General features: G+C 35.8%; 2 protein-coding genes across 4 annotated transcripts; both read right to left on the bottom strand.

Annotated features, from left to right (window-relative positions):
• Positions 1–795: 795 nt before the first annotated feature.
• Positions 796–7,195, bottom strand: LOC147559601 (uncharacterized). The gene is made up of 16 exons (XM_086661500.1): positions 6,600–7,195; positions 6,006–6,200; positions 5,249–5,323; positions 5,002–5,166; positions 4,671–4,834; positions 4,092–4,310; positions 3,680–3,806; positions 3,347–3,535; positions 3,160–3,246; positions 2,864–3,021; positions 2,443–2,562; positions 1,876–2,101; positions 1,660–1,719; positions 1,397–1,570; positions 1,184–1,293; positions 796–1,071 (listed from the first exon to the last, which is right to left on the bottom strand). Exons 1-16 carry the CDS (start codon positions 6,783–6,785, stop codon positions 906–908), a joined length of 2,421 nt encoding a protein of 806 aa, XP_086517626.1. The 5' UTR covers positions 6,786–7,195; the 3' UTR covers positions 796–905.
• Positions 7,196–7,856: 661 nt separating this feature from the next.
• LOC147559600 (high mobility group B protein 10-like) lies at positions 7,857–19,094 on the bottom strand. Of its 3 annotated transcripts, none has more exons than XM_086661504.1 (7): positions 19,009–19,094; positions 18,846–18,906; positions 10,900–10,975; positions 10,076–10,235; positions 9,742–9,882; positions 8,714–9,147; positions 7,857–8,391 (listed from the first exon to the last, which is right to left on the bottom strand). In XM_086661504.1, exons 3-7 carry the CDS (start codon positions 10,939–10,941, stop codon positions 8,053–8,055), a joined length of 1,116 nt encoding a protein of 371 aa, XP_086517630.1. In that variant the 5' UTR covers positions 10,942–10,975; positions 18,846–18,906; positions 19,009–19,094; the 3' UTR covers positions 7,857–8,052. The 3 variants fall into 3 exon arrangements, with proteins under 3 accessions (XP_086517630.1, XP_086517631.1, XP_086517629.1); XM_086661505.1 differs by lacking the exon at positions 19,009–19,094 and adding an exon at positions 11,098–11,138; XM_086661503.1 differs by lacking the exons at positions 18,846–18,906; positions 19,009–19,094 and adding an exon at positions 11,098–11,464.
• Positions 19,095–22,706: the final 3,612 nt, after the last annotated feature.

Below are 22,706 nucleotides of genomic sequence, written 5' to 3'. Positions count from 1 at the left end.
GGCAAAGGCGGTGGTAAGAATAAACAAAAAGTTTTTTTTTTTTTTTTATTTATTTATTCCGTAAAACCACGACCTAAAATAATAGGTCAATAATACAATAATACTTGTATCTATTGCATTTGCCGAATATTTAAGGACAATAACATTCAACCGTATGTAATTTGCCTTGTACTATCTTCTTTTTTAATGTAAGCAAATGTAGAACTTTCAAAATCACCTCCTGTTGTTTAATAGTTCGAAGATCATGTTGTTTAATAGTTCGAAGATCACAGTTACGAACAGAATGAGAGGTTTACTAAAATACATGAAACGTACAAACTTAAAATGAATGGTCAGAGTAGGAGAAGCTCATCAAGGAAGATCCACTATGGACATAGAAGTTCCAAGATGACGAATGATATAGAAGAAAATGACCATGGATAGGGAAACTAAGGTACAAAAAGAAATAAGATAAATTTTTTAATGTTCACTATTATTTATAAGTTTACCATTCAAATTAATCTATGTTCACAAATATGTATACTTACCTAAACCTTGAAAGAGATTTCAACCAATTTTTCTTACCACCAACCAAAAAAAACCTGTTTCCTAGATCTAAAATACCAGAGGTCCTAGATTCAAGTCTTTTGAGTATGTTGGTTTACCTTAATCTAATTATTCAAATTTCCCTCATAAGTAGTTCTCCAAAAATTATTTTTTAAATTTCCTCCCTCACTACCTATATTTCTAAATCATCCATCAAAGTAAAGGGTCCATAATTAAAACATCCACATAACTTTATATACTACAACTTACTGAACAAAAAAACAAGCTTAAATTATCAATTATCTAAAATTTCGATTACACAATATAAGACTTCAAATGGGTAAACAAGCTTTTTCCTAATTCTAATGTGAATGGTTTAATTACCTAACAGGAGAAGAAAAGAAAATAACAACAAAGTATACGAAGAATCCAGCGATAAGTATACCCCCATATATAAATGCTTGAGAAGACTGCACCGGAAACTTATATTTGATTTCACAACACCTCATTTTCTCTCGTTCACTTGACAAAACATGATCTACATAACTGTGAAAAATAATAGTTTCGTCAAGAATTCAAATTAGCTTTGCCACGAAAGAGAAATGTAAAAAATTAACCACTAGAAGGCAAGGAGAAGAGAATAAAATATTCCACTTACTTCTGGGTAAACATGGTGCTTTGAAAGATTTCTGAACTATTTAGGTGTGCGTCTTCTAATCGATGATCGTATAGCAGTGAAGAGAGGTCGACAAGCTGTTCTTCAAGACTCTGTTATCCAAGAACATCGAGAAGTGAAATTATTAGTTGTTGGTCAATGGTATATGATTGGAATTATATGATGAGAAAGTTGTTGAGATCTGAAACGACTTACATCTAAGTATTTCTCTAGTCGTTCGACCAATTCGTGTGGAAAAGGTTCTGGTAAGTTGGTTTTCTTCCTGTAGAACTTCTCTAGCCATAGCTCTGTGGTTGTCTTGTTCTTCTTACCTTTCACTGGCTCACCGAGAGGTGTTTTCAAATATTCACTTGCAAAAGTTTGGACAGTCTGAAAAGAAAGAACAAAATTTTGTAAGCTTAAAACATATATACGCGCGCACGCAGCACATATAATATAAGGTACATTAGAGAGAGTACCTCCGAAGTGTCACGTATTTTATGAAGTGCAGCATCAACACGTGCATATATATTGCTCCTCTGTCAAGAACAAGTTAAATAAAGAATCAGTACGCGCTGCTGGGAACATGATTATTGCTCCTCTGCCAAGAAAGATCGATACCCAGCTTTAAGAAACTATGATGAATAGGATTCTAGAGGGAAAAAAGCCTGAAAAGAGTTAGAGAATGGTCTTACCAAGGCAACATCCTGAAGCATTTGACTAACTTGAGAACTATTAGAGAACGGTCCAAATGGATGACAGCCAGTAGCCCAGAGCCAATTCATAACGGGCCTTTCATGTACATGCGAGGCCTTCTCATACGGTGCACTTAACCCTCCAACTGCAGAAGCCAGACCTGCTATGATATGCCGTTGTGCTTGTGATGGAAAAGCATACCGTCTCTTTGTCTCTGAAACATAACTGGCCAAAAAATACGTTTAAGCAAAAAATTCATACACGATGATGCATTGATATTGAATAAAAAGGCAGAACCACAAGTCCCAAGTGTTGCTATAGAAAGGGGAAATGCAACAAGACCAAATGGTCCATATGCATAGCCAGATGTAAGTTTGTTTCTTATATATCAGAATTAGGAATCGACTTGATGACTAATAAATCAAGTTGAAAGTGAAAGTTATTCAATCCCAATAATTTTGCTACACTCCTTTCTTAGAGTATGGTGCATATTAATAGCAAGCAGCTGGCAAGTTTGTCCTTGTCAAGGTCCTATGCAGACAAAAAGAAATCATTCTAGCACTTACCTCAGAGGTATTTGTTCAGTTTGATGCTGAAGGACAATTACAACATCTTTGCTTGTCCACACAAGACTCTCATCTTCCATCAGGAGGTTTTCATCAACGTCAGCCAATGATAGCACAAACCTGTCCAAATTAAAATTTAGCTCTACTGACTAGACTAGAATTGTAAAACCATACCGAGCAAGGAACATGGCACTAGAAAAACAAATTGGAAGCTTGATCAGGAGAGATACTTCCGCAAATTTTCACATTTAATTTTTTTTTTTATACCGACTATTTAAGTTAAAGATCTTCCAAGAACACTAAGGCTATCATCGAAGTGATAATACTCAACTGCTTAAAGAATTAAATTGGCATTTTCTTGTGGTTGGTAATAAGACAAAAGAAGTGGATGGAATTATCGAAGATAGGATAACGTGCTTACACAGGAATTACTCTAGTACCATAAGTTCTGTATAGACCGTCTTGTTGTTTTTCTCTAGCCCTTCTCTTTTCCTTGCCACGTTTAGGGCTGTAAGTTGCCCAGAGAGGCCGATGCTTTATGATGGAATCACTTGAGCCATCAGATTCATCCATCCAATGCTGTAGACATCAAATACATGTTATGAATCAGAAAACGTTGTAAATAAAAATGACCAGAATAGTTGAGATTTCATCCCAAATTGTAATACAAGAAAAAATGAGATAAAGTAATAGACAGGTATCAAAATACAGACAAACCTGTCGGAGGAAAAATTTATTCGAGAGTGATGGATCGGAAACCTCAAGTAAACCAGCAGCAAGCACATCACCAGAATGTTCCATTTCCTGCAGTACGTTTTTGAGATTAAAAAAGGGCAAGAATGTTGTAGCTTGGAATTGACTAGAAGCTAGAAGATTAACAGAAGAAGTTAGAAGATGAACTAACTTCTTTAAGGATAGCACCATCCAGATAAGTCTTGGTATGAACATGAAAACGTCCATCCGGTTTTGTATCATGTAGGGAATGTCCACGCATTGCTTTTGAGACAGCAATTGCTAGCTTTTCATGGCGATGTAGTGCATACGAACCTCCAATGATAACTACTTCTTGGCCAGCATGAACCATTTTTTTCACCTGATGATGAAATAAAATGTTAGTACAAGACTTCCAAGTCCCGCAGTCATTTCAAACAGAATCCTTCAGTTTCTACGAAGTATATAAAATAATTGAATCTATAATTATGAAACTCGGAACGTCTCATTTCTTGCAACATCTAACCTCTGCTTCAATTGCTTGGACATCAATACTGTAGTTATGGCCTCCTTCCATGATGTTGTATCGATTATGATTGCGGAGAACAATGATAGGTACAAGCAACCTTGTTGTCATGTCAACCGTTTCAAATCTAGCCATTGAAACAAAAAAACTTTATATGAACTCCAGTTACATAAATATGGTCGTAGTCGATTCTAAAAGATGATCCTTGAAGAACAAAGAAATACCCAAATACAAAGGCAAATATGGTTGGATAATACAGAAAAATAAAGGAATTTTGGACTTCCACACTAATGGTTCCAACATCCATAAGAAGTAAATTTGTCATATGTAGGCAAGTTAGTCAGTAGCTGAGATTTCAAATACCAAGGCAAAATTATAATGTTCTATATGAGTAAAATAAAACGTAAAATACCTAACATCCGGAGCTATAACATGTTGGATTGTCGTTGAAATCAAAGCTCCAAGTTGTCCCATGAAAATATTTTGTATAGCTGCGGCGGCAACAGGATTTGATCCTTTAGGGAAGAGCAAATTTGATAGACGGGGGACTGATCTATAGCTCACACTTCCTTCTTCAGTTTCGATCTTTCCATAGGTGCAGGGGCCAGCAGAGAGGTCAATAACAACAAATCTGAAGAGCGAAGACAAGATTTTACCCAAAAGAATGTAGGATAGAACATTATTAGCCATAACGACAAACCTTAGAAACTATATAGGCAGTGCTTTTCGAGGAAAACAAAAATAGACAGATTTTTGCGGTTTGCAAAATGGCATATGATTGAGAAGGATTTAATTTGATCCAGGTTGCTGAATATTTATCACAAGGCATGAGACAATAGCTTATATTAGGTCTTAGTTAGCAAGATTTTGGGCAGATAAACAGACCCAAAAATTCCAAAAGAGATTATTTCCAACTAGGCACATGATGTGCTTGGAAGTAGAAAGGAATTGGAGATGACTAACGATAATTTATCTACTCTCTTAGGCCTACCTGCCCGAACCAAGCCAGACTTGAGATGCCCCTCCTCCATTATAACGGTAATGATAAATGTAGTCTCCCTCTTGTTTTTTCATATCTTCCTCTGTAAGCGCGGATAAGGGTCCATCCATTAATTTGTCAAGATCTATTTCCTTGTTCCTTGGGTCCATTCTGACCTGAAAAATAAGTATCAGCATCAACAAATAAACCAAAACACAGATAACCTAAAGGCTTGGGTGATTATATTGCGAGACAGAATAGAAAAGAGTAGACTTCATAATGATTACGACAAAAAAAACGGAAAAAATTTGAAGAAAAATAAATGCTAAAGCTTAGTATGTACCTTATCAAAATTGACTAGAAATATTGCACTTGGAACAGGTCTGTCCATATCTGCTGCTGACTCCCCACCATCCATGTCAAAAATGAAGGAATATAGGTGCTGAAAAACAGTCTCCACAGCCTGCGCATCGACTTCATACAAAGGGACCTCCCTTCCAAATTCATTCTGATAAAATATTTTGAACACTTGAAGATAAGAGAAAGCTGTATTGAGAACAAATACCATCGGAGCTAGCAGTAGCAGTTACCTCTCTAGCAGTTCCAGCAGAAACCATAGCCTCCTTAACTGCCTTCTCAAGTGATATTAGCTCGGGTTGACCCACCTATTTGCATATAAAATATACTATCAGATAAAGGACCTTATCCTCAAGAAGAATAAAGGGCATCTGAATTTGCACCTCATCTCTAGATTTGATTCAGCAATGATAAAATCATACCGCAAAGTTGCGAAAAAGAAAAAAAGATTTATGACCGTTTTTTATGAAGTTCATGTAGCTTCAGGACCAGCAATTTAGCCCCTCTAATGGGGTCACTAGTTAGTTACATCATCAGACGAATTTCTCAAGCAAAGGTTGTGAATGTCTGCTCACTTAAAAGAAGATGTAATAAACCAGTTCTTACATGGTGTTAATTGTAGCGTAAGTTAAATTTATTCTATAATATAGTGACAAGATCTTTTGAAGGCACGTTGCTATTTCTGCTTTCAGTTATTGTGTAATTCGTAAAATGAGCAAAGGCCCACTGCTATTGCAACAACCTAGTTTCCATTTTTTTCCCTCGTTCCAGCACAAAAGGCTTCCACCAATGATGATTCAACATACCAAATACCAATCTATTGCTCGCAGGTATTTATGTGTGAAAAACTAAAATATCATCACCAAAAGGATAAAATCCAAAATAAATCAAATGGTATATATAAAAGTGTATAATTTCATTTGAACAAAACAAGTTGAAACTACTAAAATAAAGGAGATTATTATATCAAATATTTTACCAATAACTTACAGGAAATGCATTATATGTAAGATGATGCTCAATATCGAGCAGTTCCCCTGTCTCCAAGCATGCTGGTCTATGAGTTGGGAAGCTAGTTTTTAGAAATGCCTCCAATTTGTGTGTATCTATTGTATACCTGTAGCCGCCATCACCATTAAAACCGACAAGAACTACATTAACTTCAAGAGGGACCTGGAATGGAACCTGTGAGCCGATCGAGCAACCAAATACTTGAAATTAATCTCCAATTGCATCAAACAACACAATGCTAGTTTAGATAATATAGAACGAGTCATATCTCTCACCTCAACGCAATAATAAAAGGAAAAGTTGAATTTTTACAAGTGTAATAGCTGGGAATGAGCTAAATTGTCAATATTTAGTTCAAAGAGAAACAATTCAGTTGATGAGTATGCATAATCACAGATCAATTTAGGCTTAATTTGGAACTAAGTTCCATAATTTGGATCAGTGATGAGTTAAATTACAAATTTTCCTGAAGATATTAAGTTCAGTCATAGAAATAAGTTCTATCGGATTGGATTATGCTGAATCTAAGATTGAATTTTAGATGAAAGAGAGAATAGAGAAAATGAAGATCACCTCAGCGCGAGAATGAAGCATCCGGCGAACATCAGATCGAACGCTCTCCTTAACATCGTGAAAAGCACCATGATGCCACTGAGGATGTCCTGGATCTCTTCTGAATGCTTGAGGTGCCGATTCAGAATTTAGTGCCAGTAAAGTGAAAAATGATAAGAATATATGAAATCGAAGAGAGGAATTCATAGCTTTGGTGTAATCTCTCTTCTCTTTCTCTCTCTAAATATTTATGAATTGTTTGTTTTCTCGGAATAATACGGAAAGAAATTAGGAAACCCTAGATTTGGGGTTTCTGATGCGAATCCGCCATGAAAATATCAGGGTCTGTGTTTCTGTAAGAAGAGAGAAAGAGAGTCAGCGACGAGAGGGTTTTTTCTTTCTCTAGGTCACGCCGTTACGGTGTAAAACACTACCATGAAAATTCTGAACATTGATGGAGTTTGATTTTCTTTCACCCACTTCTAGTAAGCGTGAGAAAACTTAGGAAGATAATCTTTGACATTATCATGACCAATAAGATTTTGATCACCTACTCTATAAGTGGGTAGAAAGTAGCAAGGTCTCATAGCTCACAAGCCTATGTGCAAGGGGTGTCTAATCTCGACCCTCTATGTCTAGGGTGTCAAACGGGTCGACACGCTATGTCTAGCTAGTGGTGTCAAACGAGTCGATAAGTGACTCGACATTGTATGTCTTAAGGGACGCTCTATGTCCAGAAGGTGCGTCTATACACTTTCACCTTGACGATCGCTTATACACTTTCACCTTGACGGCAAGTACCATTGTGTTGGTTTCAGTCTCTAAGGTATAGATATTTAACAATGCTTTAATTTGGAGTTTGGTCAAAACTATCTGTAAATTTTTTGTTTTGTTAAAAAAAGATCAGTCAATTTTTTTTTTTTGTCTCCAACTCCTTAGGTATTTTTTTAATTTGCAACAACTTTACAAATTTTTAACCAAATAAAATACAAATATTTAGATTTTTAACAAAAAGAAATATAATTTTTAGGTTTTTTAATCAAAAAAGTAATTTGATTTTTTAACTTAAAAATAAAATAAAATTAAATCTTCCGCCTATTATAATTTTTAGGGGTTATGCCTATGCTAGTTTTTTTTTTTGTTAAGATGCCTATGCTAGTTTTTTTTTTTTGTTAAGATGCCTATACTAGTTGATAGTATTACATATGTAGTACGAGAGAAAAGGGGAGAGAGAGAGGGTGTCAGCAAGGTTTTTACCTCCAAGTAACAACATTCAACTTGCCTTCAAAAGATAAAACTAGGCCCAACTTTCATTAACAACTGTTTTCAAGTTATCCATACAACCCAACTAACATATCTTTACACAACTTCACTTAACAAAAAGAGGAACTTGAAACTTTACACAAAAATCAAAAGAGTATATCAGTATACTTTTGGACCATTAGAAGCCTCTATATCTTCTTCTTTTGTTGTATCAAGGATAAGATAAAAAGTCGCCCAGTTCAATCCGCAGCGAGGCATCAAGTTTCTCTGCATTTTCCATCATTTTAGCAGCATATTCAACAAGTAATTGATCAGGTTCATGTAACTTGTTCAGTTCTTGGTGTTGGAGTGAAACATGGTAGCCATCATCATTGAACTTTTCATTACTTGTTTTAAGTTTCTTGTTCTTGGTTTTTGCTTTCGCTTCGGGTTCTGATTTGGGCTCTAAGTTCGCCTGCAAGGTCTGCTTGTTTTGAGGTACATCTCTGTTGTAAGCAACCATTTCCCGATCATATCGTTCTTTGTCTTTCCTGCTTTCTTCTACATAAGGCTGCAAATAACCCAACTTGTAATCTTTAATGAACAATAATTCATAAAGGTGATCTTTCGTTTTTGTATGAATTTTAGAGTCTGAATCTGACTTATCAGAGTCTGAATTGTTTCAGTTAGGAGCATAATAGTCCTTGCAGGTTATTTCAGACGATATGAGGCCAAATCAGCCCAGTGGGTCACTCAGACGAGTCAGATGTTTCAGAAATCTGACTCGTCAAAACTCAGAAGCACTAATGACTTCATTTTGCAGAAGCATCTAGTAAATTTGTGTCACATATATTTCCTAGAATGCATTTTCGGTGATCATGACTCTGGGTTACCTTTCGATCATTCTCAGAGAGAGAATTCCATGCCACAATAAGCTCACGACACTGCTTCGCTCCCAAACTGCTTTGCCCGTGGAGTTTCTTTAACCGATCGCACTCCATATACAGGTACATCTGATACGCTGTTCTAATCCTCTTTGGAGCTTTCGGATCCTTCTTCTTAGCTGGTCTTCCTCTATTCTTGCTTTTCGATGAATCCACTGGATGAGGATGTGAAACCTTCAAGCGAAAACTTTTGTCTAGACTTGGAACAAGAGCAAACTTCTCACAAGGAGAGTCTTTGCTGTGATAAAGTAAATCATTGAGTTCCTCTGAGCAAGCCAAATAACCAGAGTCAAATTCAGCTCCATATTCAATTCCCGCTCCATATTCGGTTCCTGTGACGCTGGAGAATGAATCGCTCACGTGGGATCCAAAATCAATTGTCCCTGATGGAGAAGCAAAACAACCTCATCAAGAAATAAAGAACACTTGGGGCAAACCGTCAACCAAAACAGACTGTACCCACGATATCCACAATCGTGGGGCAAACAACCGTGGGTGATACCTTAAAATATCACCAACATCTAACTGTTTGCAATTCCAACTTAATATGAAAAGCTTAGGTAGAAAAACATATTCCCCATGGTTTCTCTGAAAACCTTCGGATATAGAGTCTGTTGTTAAAAGTCCTTGTCTTTGTAGTGTACCCAAGACATTATATATATACCAGGTCTCTACCGCGTCCTACGGACACGCTACATTCCTTTTGGCTAACGCCGTCATGAGTGTGAGACAACCTATAATATGTGATCTCGCTACTCATTTGTCGCAGTCAAGTATCTCCCAAGTGTGTGTGTGTGTCTATATTGGGTCATGCATATGCCCAAACGTGTATGTAGCTCGGTATTCATTTCTAGACCATAAATCGACGGCCCACCTCAAAAAACACCATGGCGTTTTATATAATAAATATATATATATATATATATATATATATAAGTAACGGTTAATCATAACAAGTCAGACGATTCGATTCAGACCTGTAGGGAACTGCCATTGATATTCCAGCCTCTCCTTTTCCGCTTTTAGGCCAACACTAGAACTGTAGCTACCATTGACGGGCCTTGCTGCTTCACTACCGAGTATAGGTACTTCAATTGGACTGGACGAAGAACAGGATCCTAATTGATAAACCGATGTTTCAGTTTCATATTTGAGTAATGACACAAAAAAGTAATAAATAATTGAAGCCCAACATTAATGGAAACACATACCAATGAACATTCACAAGATAATGGAAACCCATATATGGGGTATAATGGCCATTTTAGTTGAGAACTGGACGAAAAAGAATTCGGGATGTAATTGATATACCTAAAGTGAGAAATTGTTTACTCTTTTCACCAACAGAGTGAATTAGCTCAAACTGGTAGAGAAGCCTCTGATATAGCTCTTCAAGTTGAAAAGGATTAGCAATTCTGGTTCTGAAGTTTAAGGCAGATACCACTTCATTCCATTTTCCATCTTTAGTAACCTAAAAATGGAATCATGTTAAAAAGATAGTCCTTTAATGTTACAAAACTAGATATCTTAAATTCATTCCGAAAAAAAGCTATAGTTACATGGATACTTTTTACTACAAATTTATGTGAAGCCCACTTGTAAATTTTCAGCCAATTCAGATTCAACCAATTCAATTCAGATTTAGTACCTTAGAGACTAAAGGGTTTATGTGAAGCCCTGTTGATGTAAGATAATCAAGTATTCGTGTGGGATACTCAAGTTAGACATTACAAGTCCCCCAGTATAAAGATTACAAGTCCCGTTACTACTTACTAAATGCTGACTTGTCTGAATCAAATAGACCCAAAATCAACACAAATTAGTCAATCAGACGCATGATCAAACAAAGACAAGCAGTCTGAAATCTAACCGAGGCAAATCAGACCTTGAGTCAGGTTTCAGATCTGACGACTCAGAGAAAAAAAATACACACAACCTAAGAAGCTTTGTTCAATAATGTAAGAATGGTCGATACCTAATAAGTATATGACTTTAGTCTCATACCCAGATTTAGACCTAATCATCTCTCAAGAGAACAAACTACATCAGATCAAAATCTATACATGCAAATAACTCTTAGTATCCCTAAATCCCCAAAATTAAACCCACAATGCAAAAAAGTAAAATAATATTACCAGATTGAATCCTCCCCTTTTTTGTACTTCTTTGAAAAGCATAAACAAATCCACTACATTTTCAGCATCACTTGCTCTGCCATTTAAAAAAAAAAAACCCCAAAATTCATTACTTTCTTAAACCATTTGAACTAAATACTAAAGAAAGATCAAATGGGTATCATAAAAAAGAATAGGGTTTTTGTTTTCTGAACTTACGCTGAGCTCAAACCCTTGGATTCATGGAAGTCTCGAAGTTTCTGATAGAAAATTTTGGAATTATCAAACAAGGATTCATTTTGATTTTTCTCAGTAATGGGTAGTGGAAAATCAAGTTGTTTTTTACTGTTAATATCCATAACTATAAAAGAGGATTCAGAACTTTATTAGATCATTCCCGCCATGAAGATTAGTTTCCTGGATTACAAAATAGAGTTGAAAATTCCGTGGGTTTTTCCAAATATGGAGGTTAATATTTTGTCACGTAATGAACATGCACCTGCCATGGCTTCCATCTGTGAGTTCTAGATGTGACAAATGTGGGTTATATAGATAGTGAATGGAGTTTTGATCTTTTGATTTTGACAAATCAGTCTAGGGTCTATTATCTTTTTAGAGAAATGATGTTTGGGGCGAAAGTCCTAAAGCGACTAAGAAGCGACCCTACCAGATACTTACACGTGGTGGAGAACACGTGATTCTCTCTACTCTCAACATTTTATATTTAAGTCCCTCACTTTCCCGATCTTAGCTTTCAGTCACTCCCCTGAAAAAGATCTGAACCGTTAATCCCCTTCCAACGGTGCAGATCGTATCCACAAAGTAAAACCACGCCCTCTCTCTCTCTCTCTCTACAGAAAATCGTTCTTTCCTTTTGTTGATTTGTTTGTTAGCTAGTCTTGTTGTTTGTTTCTTCTTCTTTTGAGGATGATCATGATGATGATTGTCATGATAATTCTTCTTCTTCACCTTCATCATCAAAAACTTTTTTTGATGATAATTCACTATTTCAAGATCATCTCAGTGCAAAATATTGTGAATGAGTTTTATGTAAAGATGTGATCCTAAAGAAAAACAAAAAAATTGCACAACATTCATTGGGTTTGTTACATTTTTTTTTTTCTTATTATGTGTTAGTACCAGATTGAGAGTTGTTAGAATAATATATGTAATAGTTAGGGGTTGTTTGGTAATTTGCCCTTTAAGGACTTTTTAGTCTTTTATCATTAGTATATATTTGTTAAGTTGTAACCCTAGTTTAAATAATGAATGAAATCCATAGCCTCCATTAGAATGTTTCTCCTCTTCCTTCTTCTCTATGATTATTGTTATTGATTTTCACATGGTATCAGAGCATGGTTCTTGAAGTGTTTATATGGTTTGAGTTAGAAGAGTTGGATTTGTTGGTAGTTTGAAAATTTGATTGGGTGTTAGAATGGTTGGAATTTGTTGGCTGTTTTAGAAAGTGGTATGTGGAGAAGTGTAGTTTCATTGTTTTGGAATGATTTAGCTGGTTTTGATTTAGGTGGGTTTGCTAGATTGTTTTGATTTGGAAGGTGGTTTTAGTTGGATGTTTTGAAGAAGGTTGTTTATGAGGGTTCTAGAAGGCGGTTTTGTGGGTTTTAAATTTGACGAAGGCAGTTTTGAGGGTTTTGTTAAAAGGGGTTTTGTTGGAGGTTTTGAAGAAGGCGGTTTTGATGGTTTGGACGAGTAGGTAGTTCTAGATTTAGATTTTGGTTTAGGCGGTTTTAAAGTTGGATTTGGGCGTTTTTTTTTTAGGAAAGGGTAGTTTGCAAAATTTGGTATGGGAATCAAAATTTATTGGCAGTTTTGGTATGGGAAAGAAAAGGTATTTGGACAGTGGCATATTTTGGTTTGGTAGATGTGGTTTTGGATTTAAAACGAGGTTGTTTGCTATATGTGGGTTTGGATTTAAGATAAGATGGTTTTGATTTTGGTTCATCAAAGAGGAACGGTTGGGTTTGAGGAGAAAACCAGGAAGGATTTTGGGGAAAGTGGGGATTTCCTTGGGCGGTTTTGAAAGAGGCGGTTTGAGAACTTTTGCGTGCGGTTTTGGAAGCACTGGTTTGGAGTTGGTTGTTGGAAAAGAAGGGCCTTGGTTGGTTTTGGTTTTCAAAATTAAAAAGTGGTTTATGGAGTGGTTTTAGTTTGTTTTGTGTTGATGGTTTTAAGGGGAATCATTGGCGGTATTAAAAGGATGACAGTTTGGACGATTTTTGAAAATTTGGTTGCTAAAGTTCTTTGTGGTTTTGATTTATAGGCGGGTTTTGCTAGGTAGATGTGTGGATATGGAAGAAACTTGGAGGGGGTTTTGAATGGTAGTATTGAATGGTTTGGGGGGTTTTAATTTGTTGACGGTATAGAAATTGAATGGTTTAGGAGGTATTGAATGGTAGTTTTGGCTAGAATTTGATTTGAGTGCTTTTTTGGATAAGGATGATTTTGGATAAGGTGTTTTGGAATTTGGAGGAGGTGGTGTTACTGAAATATTTGAACGTGGTTTTTGGATTTGTTATTGAATTTGTTGGCAGGATTGCATTTGGATTGTGGGTAGGATGGCATTTGAATTTTGAGCAGTACTACATTTAAATGTTAGCAGTATTACATTTGGAATGTGGGCAATATTGCATTTGAATCTTCTTCCTCCTCGTTTGGGCAATATCGCATTTGCATCTTCTTCTCCTCTTTGAGAAATATTGCATTTGGATCTTCTTCCTCCTCTTTTTGGGTAATATTGCATTTGCATCTTCTTCCTCCTCTTCTCCTTTTGCAGTTTAGCAGTATTGGATTTTGGTTTGCAGTATTGGATATTGGATTTTGGTTGGCAACATCGAGTTTTTGGATTTTGGTCGGCAGTATCGGATATTGGATTTTGGTGGGCAATATTGGACTTTGGTTGGCAGTATCGAATATTGGATTTTGGTTTAGCAGTTTTGCAGTATTTGGTTTAGTAGTGACTTGTTCACCAAGTCACACTCGGTTCCACGCTTTCGTTGCTTAGTTAGCAAACTCTCGATACTTTTCAAAATCGCATCTTGAGTTTGAGGGAGGGTGTTAGAATAATATATGTAATAGTTAGGGGTTGTTTGGTAATTTGCCCTTTAAGGACCTTTTAGTCTTTTATCATTAGTATATATTTGTTAAGTTGTAACCCTAGTTTAAATAATGAATGAAATCCATAGCCTCCATTAGAATGTTTCTCCTCTTCCTTCTTCTCTATGATTATTGTTATTGATTTTCACAAGAGTGACAAGACGTATGTGAAAATTGTATAACTTTGTTTCTCTTTCATTTTTAGAGAGAGAAAGAATATAGAAAGAGAGAGGAAGAGGTGAAGGAAAAATCACACAGAGATAGAGGAATCACAAGATATTCTCATTTCTTTCACTTTTGAAGTCCAACCTGCAACTACTCTTAACTCCATTAATTATTCCCCATCAGTTTCTCTCACAAGATAGAACACAAAAGTCATATAGGATGAAACATCATTCCAAACATCTACTTTTATTTGTACTAATTTCATATAGGTTTGAGTGAAATTGCTTCCTAATAAAAATTCTCAGTTAATGGTGTTATTTCCATTTCAAACATCATGGAAATAGCAACTCCATTGATTCGAGCTACTTGTTTTTTTAGAGAGAGAAGAGAGAGCGATTTTCTGTCGAGAGAGAAAAGGGCGAGATTTGTTTGGGCAGCAGGTTTATTTTTTTAGATATGATCCGGACCATTGAAAGGATCAATGGTTCAGATCGTTTGTTAGCAAATGAACTGAAAGCTAAACACGGGAATTTGAAGGACTGAAATATAAGTTTGCAAGTTGAAACAATCACGTGCTCTCTACCACGTGTAAGTCTTTCATTGGGTCGCTTTTTAATCGCTTTTGGGCTTTCGCTCCAAATAGCATCACATAGGGTTCCACTTTTAATACATTTTTCTCAAAAAAAATTAAAAAAAAAAATGCATCTTTTCATTTTTCTTTTTGGGTTAATTCCGTTTTGGCCCCCGATTTGTGACCAACTGGCCGTTTTAGCCCCCATAAGTGTCCGGCAGTTCGTTTTGGCCCCAAGGGCTAAATTTTTGACGAAATTATCCTCGGGGGCGAAAACAGAATTATTTGTGAAAAAGGTTAAAAACAAAAAAAAACCACATCACACCTTTCTTTATCATCCACCTCATCTTATCACTCCTCCACCACACCACCTCCTCTCCACCTCACCCTTCTTCTCCGGCGGAGTGTTGCCGGCCGGAATAAAAAATTCCGGCCGGCCACTTTAGTAAAAAAAAAAAATTTCTCTCTCTTCTTCTTCCTTTCTCTCTCTTCTTCCTCCTTTCTCTCTCTCTCTCTTCTTCCTCCTTTCTCTCTCTCCTCTTCTCTCTCCCTCCTCTTCTCTCTCCCTCCTCTCTTTATCTCTCCCAATTTCCGGCGAAGGTAAACCTTCGCCGGAAATTTCTGGATCTGGGGTTTCAAACCCCAGATCCAGATCTCTTCGTCTGGAATCTCCCAGACGAAGAGAGGGTTCTCTTCGTCTGGGATTCCAGACGAAGAGAAGGTTCTCTTCGTCTGGGATTTCCCAGACGAAGGGGATCTGGATCTGGGGAAATCCCAGATCCAGAATTTTCCGGCGAAGGATTACCTTCGCCGGAATAGAGAGAGATAAAGAGAGGAGAGAGAGAAAGGAGGAAGAAGAGAGAGAAAGGAGGAAGAAGAGAGAGAAAGGAGGAAGAAGAGAGAGAAAGGAGGAAGAAGAGAGAGGCAGAAGAGAGAGGAAGAAGAGAGAGAAAGGAAGAAGAAGAGAGAGAATTTTTTTTTTTTTTTTTAAAAGTGGCCGGCCGGAATTTTTTATTCCGGCCGGCAACATCCTGCCGGAGAAGAAGGGTGAGGTGGAGAGGAGGTGGTGTAGTGGAGGAGAGAGATTAGATGAGGTGGACAAAACAAAAAGAAAAAATAAAAATTACAGAAATGCCACCGGGGTAGAATTGGGAGGTTGGATAAAATTTGGGGCCAAATAGGAAATTTTTTGGGCCAAAACGAACTGCCGGACACTTATGGGGGCTAAAACGGCCAGTTGGTCACAAATCGGGGGCCAAAACAGAATTAACCCTTTCTTTTTCAAACTCAATTTACACATGATGCAAACTTTTTCCCGTATATTACGAACTATTATACTATTTAAATTGTTTGATCATACTACATTATTTATCGTAACGTCATTCTTTTCATGCATCATCAAAATTTTCGCTAGTTGATTGTCTATTTATTTTTAAGTAAGGATCTACCGTCCAATTTATATTTTTTAAATTTATAAGTTTTATCAAAATTCGACATCTAATGAAAAAGATACGTGTTTAAAGTTACAAAAAAAGAAATTAAAGAATCAGTTAAATAAAAGGTAGTTTAGTCTTTATGATATTTCGACATGAATAATGATGAAATATTTGTTGTTGTCTTTTTAGCTCCTTTGAGTGTTATTTTGACTAGACCAGTTATAACACTTATTATTTTTGGAATATTTTTCGTTTTTCAAATATACTAAGAACCTCTGTCATTTCTTTGTAATTTTTTCATTTCAAAGTGCCCCTTTCATATAGGGCTCGAAACAAGGTTTTGCTTGCTTAACTCCTAGAGTGGGCCTTGCATGGAGACTCTGACGAAGAAAATCCTTCTCTTTGTCAGGACAATGAGAGAATGAAAGAAAACGAAGAACACCGTGCAAGAGAGGGAGGGAGACAGTGAGGAGGGGGAGCTGAATGGGGGGGGGGGGGGAGGCGGTGAAGTGGTGGTGGGAGGAGAAATCTAAATTTTGTGGATGCCGCAGACATCATTGAGGATGCCTCAAATCTGCAGGCCAGAATTATCAAACTTGTCATGCTGAAACCCCACGATTTTCAAACAAGTGAATGACTAGAGACCAATCTCATTGATCAAGGTAATCGAAAAAAACCTCTGACACTCGTAGATCAACTCATAACATTTATAAAGCAGTTTAGACGAACACCCAAGTCTCCTGAAAAACCATGGATAGCCTACAAGGTGGAACACAAAAAGTTCTGAGGTACCCCACCTTCCTAAAAAGAAAGATAATGTTTTCCAAAACTTTATAAACAAAACCGAGATGAAACACACCGTTAACCTAGATCCCATATGACTATTAAGAGACACCAACAAAAAAATGCAAATAAATTGGAGACAAAAGAGGAATGAATGTAAGTCAAGGTGAAAGTGTGGAATGATCCGCGACCGGAGATGCCTCCCCAACCGTGAGAAATAGAAGAAACAACTAAAACAAGGATGGAGAATTTAAGATTAGATGACCATGGAGACTAATAAAAATGGAATGATTTAAACATATAAAGAGTGAATATAAACCATGAACATGGTAATTCTTTATTGAAAAATGTGAGGCACTGATTCCTTTTCTTATTCATTTCTCACTTCACTGACTTCCAACTTCCTTTTGTAAATCTCCAAACTGGGAGAAGACTTGAACTTAAAATTTAACTACTGATACACTAAGGCTGGATAAACCAACCATTAGATCTTCATGATCTTGCAGAGAGAGAGAGAGAAGTTTGGTTTCTATTAAACCCTTTGAGTGCAATGACACAAGTCACACAATGGATGAGTATATAGGTCCTGAATGGTTCCTTCTGTTTGGATGTTTTCAATTTACAAATAGATCAATGAAGAAGCCACACTCATATTTGGTGTATGACATTAAAGTTGAAGAACCATACAAAAAGTAGGAATGTGTTGGTTCATTAATATTGGATGCAAGATGAAGGGATGCACCACTTTATTTTGCACCCATCATTGCATACAGTAAATGTGATACTCACTCATTCAATTTGATGGGCATGAGCTTATTAGATTCTAGTCAATTTTTAGAAAACAAATATTGATGGGCATGATTGGGTGCCACCCTTCACATGGGATGCAGTCACATCTTATAAATAAGCATCCTCTGCAATCCAAAGAACATCCGATTAATAAATCAATCCCATCTCTCTCGTGTGCTGGAAAAGAGAGGAGGAATAAGAAGAAAGAGCACAACAAAGAGGCTCATTTGGGACGATAGTAGAAATCCATCCCAAAAGGTTATTTACTATAGTTTCCTATTTGTCGCTATTAGTAGCATCCCAACAGTATTAGCGACAGACTAAAGTCATTGTGCCTCTAAATAGTTGGCCAAAACGTCATATGGAGAACTATCGAGGACTATATTCTAATAACAAAACTGACCCTAATGAGATTTTACTACGGATCACTGGATATTGACTAAAATGGTCGTTATAAAAGCATAGATGCATGATGCATCGATACGATGTGATAAGAACGATAACTGCCGAATTACTACCAGCCTAAAGTCTGACGCAATTAATGGCCTAAAGCCTGAGTCTAAAATCCACATAAACTACTTATTTATAACCAAGTTCAGTATTCCTATATTTGCACTTCTTTGAGATCGAACTTGGAACATCCGCATTGCAAAGTAGATGCACTTACCAACTGGACTACCAGTTGTTGACACCTACACTAACTAGAGTATTTAGTAAATATATAACAACGGAACATTTCAGACTGTTTCATTCACTTGCATCTCTGTTGCTTAATTTGACCCCTCCAACATAGCAAGGATGTTTTGCTCTTTAAAATTAAATAAATAAAAGTTAAAGTTGACTGGCATAAAATGCAAAAGGGTGTCAATATTAGAAACTAGCTAGTCATCTTAAATTACCGGTCATTTTTTGTTAATTGTCATCTTTAGGGGATCAAAATGAACTCGATCCTAATTCGTTTCTTTCTTTTCGAGACAAATTTTCTTATAATTTTTCTTTGAGTTATTAATTTTCTTATAATCCACCAAGTAATTTAACCATAAATCTAACTATAAATGTATTTTGACTAAGAAGTAATTAAACTAAAAAGTGGAAGTGGTTATACATACATGCTCACTTTCTCCTCCACTTCCTCTTTCCTACACCCAATTAAACACCTGTAAAATTTGTCTGAAAAAAAAAAAAACATTACAATTTTAGACCAGTTTAAATACACAAAAATAATTAAATTTGTTGTTGATTGAATAAAATGTAAGATCATGTCAAAATTACCTTCATCCCCTCCTTGGTGGGGTTCTTGTTTTTTTAATAGAAACAAAGAGAGAATGGAAACCCTTTTGCCCTAACATTTCATACCTAGTTTCCAACTAATTCAATTCATATACTCTCAGAAGACCAAGGCAGTTGTCATAATTATTTAGAGGTCTTACTCTCGATAATATATAGTTGCCAATTATTTTGTCTGAATAAAAGATGGTCATAGTTAATTTCGTGTTGCGGCCAACTAGGAAAGCCCAATTGTATACAAGAAACGACTTCATATCATGCATGTGTAGTGTCAAAATATATAAAATGGTAGACAAAACTATCTATTATTTCCAAAACTAAATTGATCGTCTTATGGGCCTCATCATGGCTACAAATATTGGTGTCCAGACACTCTTATAGTATAAGATCTAGTGTTATTTGGACTCACTAGCCCGACCAAATGAGCATCTAGATCAAATTATGTAACTAGTACAGTAATTGTCAAAATATATGATTATATTTGTGGATTTTTTTTTGCACGATGTTTGATGTTTAGTGTAGGAAAATGATAAACGATCCTACTCATCCGCTCCCTAGTATACTCTATTCTTATGTGGCTAATAAGATAAATAGTATTTCAATCTTTTTACAGTGTGAAAAATACTAAAATACCCCTTGTCCTATATATACGAGGGAGTTCACGGGGGACTTGCCTTCCTTTTAAGTGTCGTTTTGCAACCAAAAGCATAAGTACTTTTACTTGTAGTAGAAGTTATTTTGCTTGAAAAAAGTTATCAAAAATATATTAACAAAAATGTTACTTATAAATAAAAAAAGTCAAAAAGCTAGTTTCGTAGTTTAATTTACTTTTATATTTATTTTTATTTTTCTCACAAAGATACTTGATTTTAATTTATTTTATTTGAAATTTTCATGATTACTCTTTTTGAAAGGGGTGGCGGCAATCTAGGAGGTAGTTGTGGTGGTGGCATGGAGACTTAGAGGTATGGTGATGGAAGTAGTATGGTGGTGGTTGTGATGTGATTAAAGAGTGGTAGAGGTGGAATTCGGTGGCGGAGGTATGGTGGAAGCAATGGTTGTAGTGGTGAAGGTATTGGATGGGGGTGGATGTATGAAGATGGTGTTGGTGGAGGTGTGGAGGCATGGTGTTGGCGGAGGATGTACGATGGAGGTATGGGATAATAGTGGTGGATGTATAATGGTGGTGGCGGTGGAGGTATGGTGGTGGTTTAGGTATGGTGGTGGAGGTGGTGGAGGTGCGGTGGTGATGGATGCATGGTGCTGGCGGTGGTGGTGGTGGTTGAGCTACAATGCTGGTGGTAGTGATGGTTGAGCTGGTGGTGGTGGTACAACGGTGTGGTGGAAGTTTAGTTGTGGCGGTGGAGCGGATACCAACAAAGAAAACAATTTGGTAAAGTAAAATTTATGCATGTCTTGAACAAAAACTAAAAATTTGAACTTCAAAAAAAAGTTAAATTTTAACTTTAAGTGGAGTCGAAAATTTTCATGTTACCAAATTAACTTTTTATTTTTCTACTTAAATAGGCAAAAAAATAACTTATTTTAGTGTTGTCAAACAACGGCTTAATGTATATGTAAAACATTAGTTACCGCAACAAATTTATATGCACAGTACGACCGTTGTTGATACAAGCAGGGGCGATGCTAGCAAGGGGCATGTGGGGTCACATGCCCCCACACCCCAAAAATGATTTCTCTTATATATATATATATATATATATATATATATATATATATATATATATATATATATATATATCTTTTTAGTGCCTATTTATTAAATATTTAGGTTGAACCCAAAAATAATAGTTATTTGCATTTAAGTCTAATTACTAAAGTTGTTCTGTGGAAAATTTGATAAATCTAAAAAGCTCTCATGCATATGAATGGACAGGCCTAGAAGTAGCTCATCTCCAATTCTACAAACCTTCAATAATTTCTTAACATATCACTTTAGACAATACTAAAGATCAAAAGACTTAATTTCTTTGATTGTTCATTTGTCCTTCGCCGACTTTGTACTCCCTTTTCAATTCATACTTTTCCGTTTCTTATTTGGATAAAACTATGGAATTACAGAAGAAATTCAAACAATTTAAACAATCACTAGTTTATGGTATTTCTTTTATCCCTATCTTCATCTTTTGCAAAATGTATACTAATGTCTATAGACTACATTCTACAATATATTTTTGTATGTGATACATTATTTGTTCTAAACAAGATTGACTAGTTTAAGTGATTCTTACTTGATATTTTACCTTGAAGCATCCAAGGACATTATGGAGTTGCTATTAATTTTTTTTTATCTTGTATAAGAATGGTGAATGATGATTTGCTAGCATATATTGAAAATGATATATTTGATTTAATTGATAAAAATATTATGCAACGATTTCAGTAGATAAAAATTCATTTTGGGCAACTACTGATATGAGTATTTGATATTGCTACAATAAAAAAATGATTTTATTCGCTATTTCTTTTCATTTAAATGTGCCCCCATAGTGTACAATTTCTGGCCTCGCCACTGGATACAAGTACATGCACAGTATGACAGTTGTTGACATAAGTTACGGTTTAGTGTAGTGACTCACCTATATCACAAGTCAGTATAGTGCTGATTATCTTTCGGAGATAGTTACATATACAAAAGGTAGAGAAAAATGAGTTAGATTTTGGATGATGATAGTGATATTTATATGAAACTATTTACTAAGTCTTTTTTTTTTCTTTTTGTTGTTGTTGAAAGTATTTACACATGTCTGACTCTTGTACTTAAATAAATCCGTGATATTCATTACTTCATTCAACTGTGAGGATGTTGGAAGGTGAAGGATGTGGACGAGTAGACTGACACATTTACTTCATCTAGTTACATGGTGATGGTTGCCCATTAGAATTGAGAACTTCTTTTTTTTATGTTGAAGAACTCATTTTTGGCAAAGGAGCATGGGGCCATCCTCCTTTAATGAATTTGCTACCTATATTATTATTATTATAATTATTTTGTTGTAGTTGTTGGTAGTAGATAGAAGTTCGATCATCTAATCAGGTCAAATAAATATAAATAAATTATGGGAGATCATGATTAATCTTAAAAACGTTGGGTTTGGTATCTGTGGAAGTTCTTGTACCATTGAAACAGTTGTAGGAATAACTCTATGCCAATAATTGTAATTAATGCTACCAAACCAAAAAAATAAGACCATTTAACAGTAATATACGAAACTTTCTTACAAATACTTAATTTGTTATTAGTAGGGTATAGCCCGTGCCCGGAAGGCACGGAGATTTTGTTGGGTTTTCTGAAGAGAAAAGATAAAGAGAGAATCGTGTGAATTTAAAGAGAGAAGATAGGGGAAGAGAGAGAGAGAGAAATAGTGTGAGATTTGTAGAAATGGGTAGTTATTTTGACTTTTACACTTTTATCTTTTAAAAACTCATAAAAAAGAGGTCATGATTTTTAAAAAAGAATTAGACGACTGAGATTTATAAACTAAAGTTATGACACTTCGATTCAAATATTTATGTCCATCTTGGTACCCCACTTTTTGTTTCATACGCTTCAGCTCAATCTCTGTCGAATTCTTTCGTGTTTGATGTTCGAATAGATTTAACTAATTATCTTAGGTCCTTAACATGCTCACTTCCACCCTTCTTCGCAACTCATTTGCGAT

Source organism: Eschscholzia californica, unplaced genomic scaffold, assembly GCF_041429995.1.
Source record: "Eschscholzia californica isolate CP2 unplaced genomic scaffold, dmEscCali1.0.p SCAF_2, whole genome shotgun sequence".
NCBI lineage: Eukaryota > Viridiplantae > Streptophyta > Magnoliopsida > Ranunculales > Papaveraceae > Eschscholzia > Eschscholzia californica.
The sequence above is the reverse complement of the archived record's forward strand: the minus strand, read 5'-3'. Positions and strand labels throughout refer to the sequence as shown.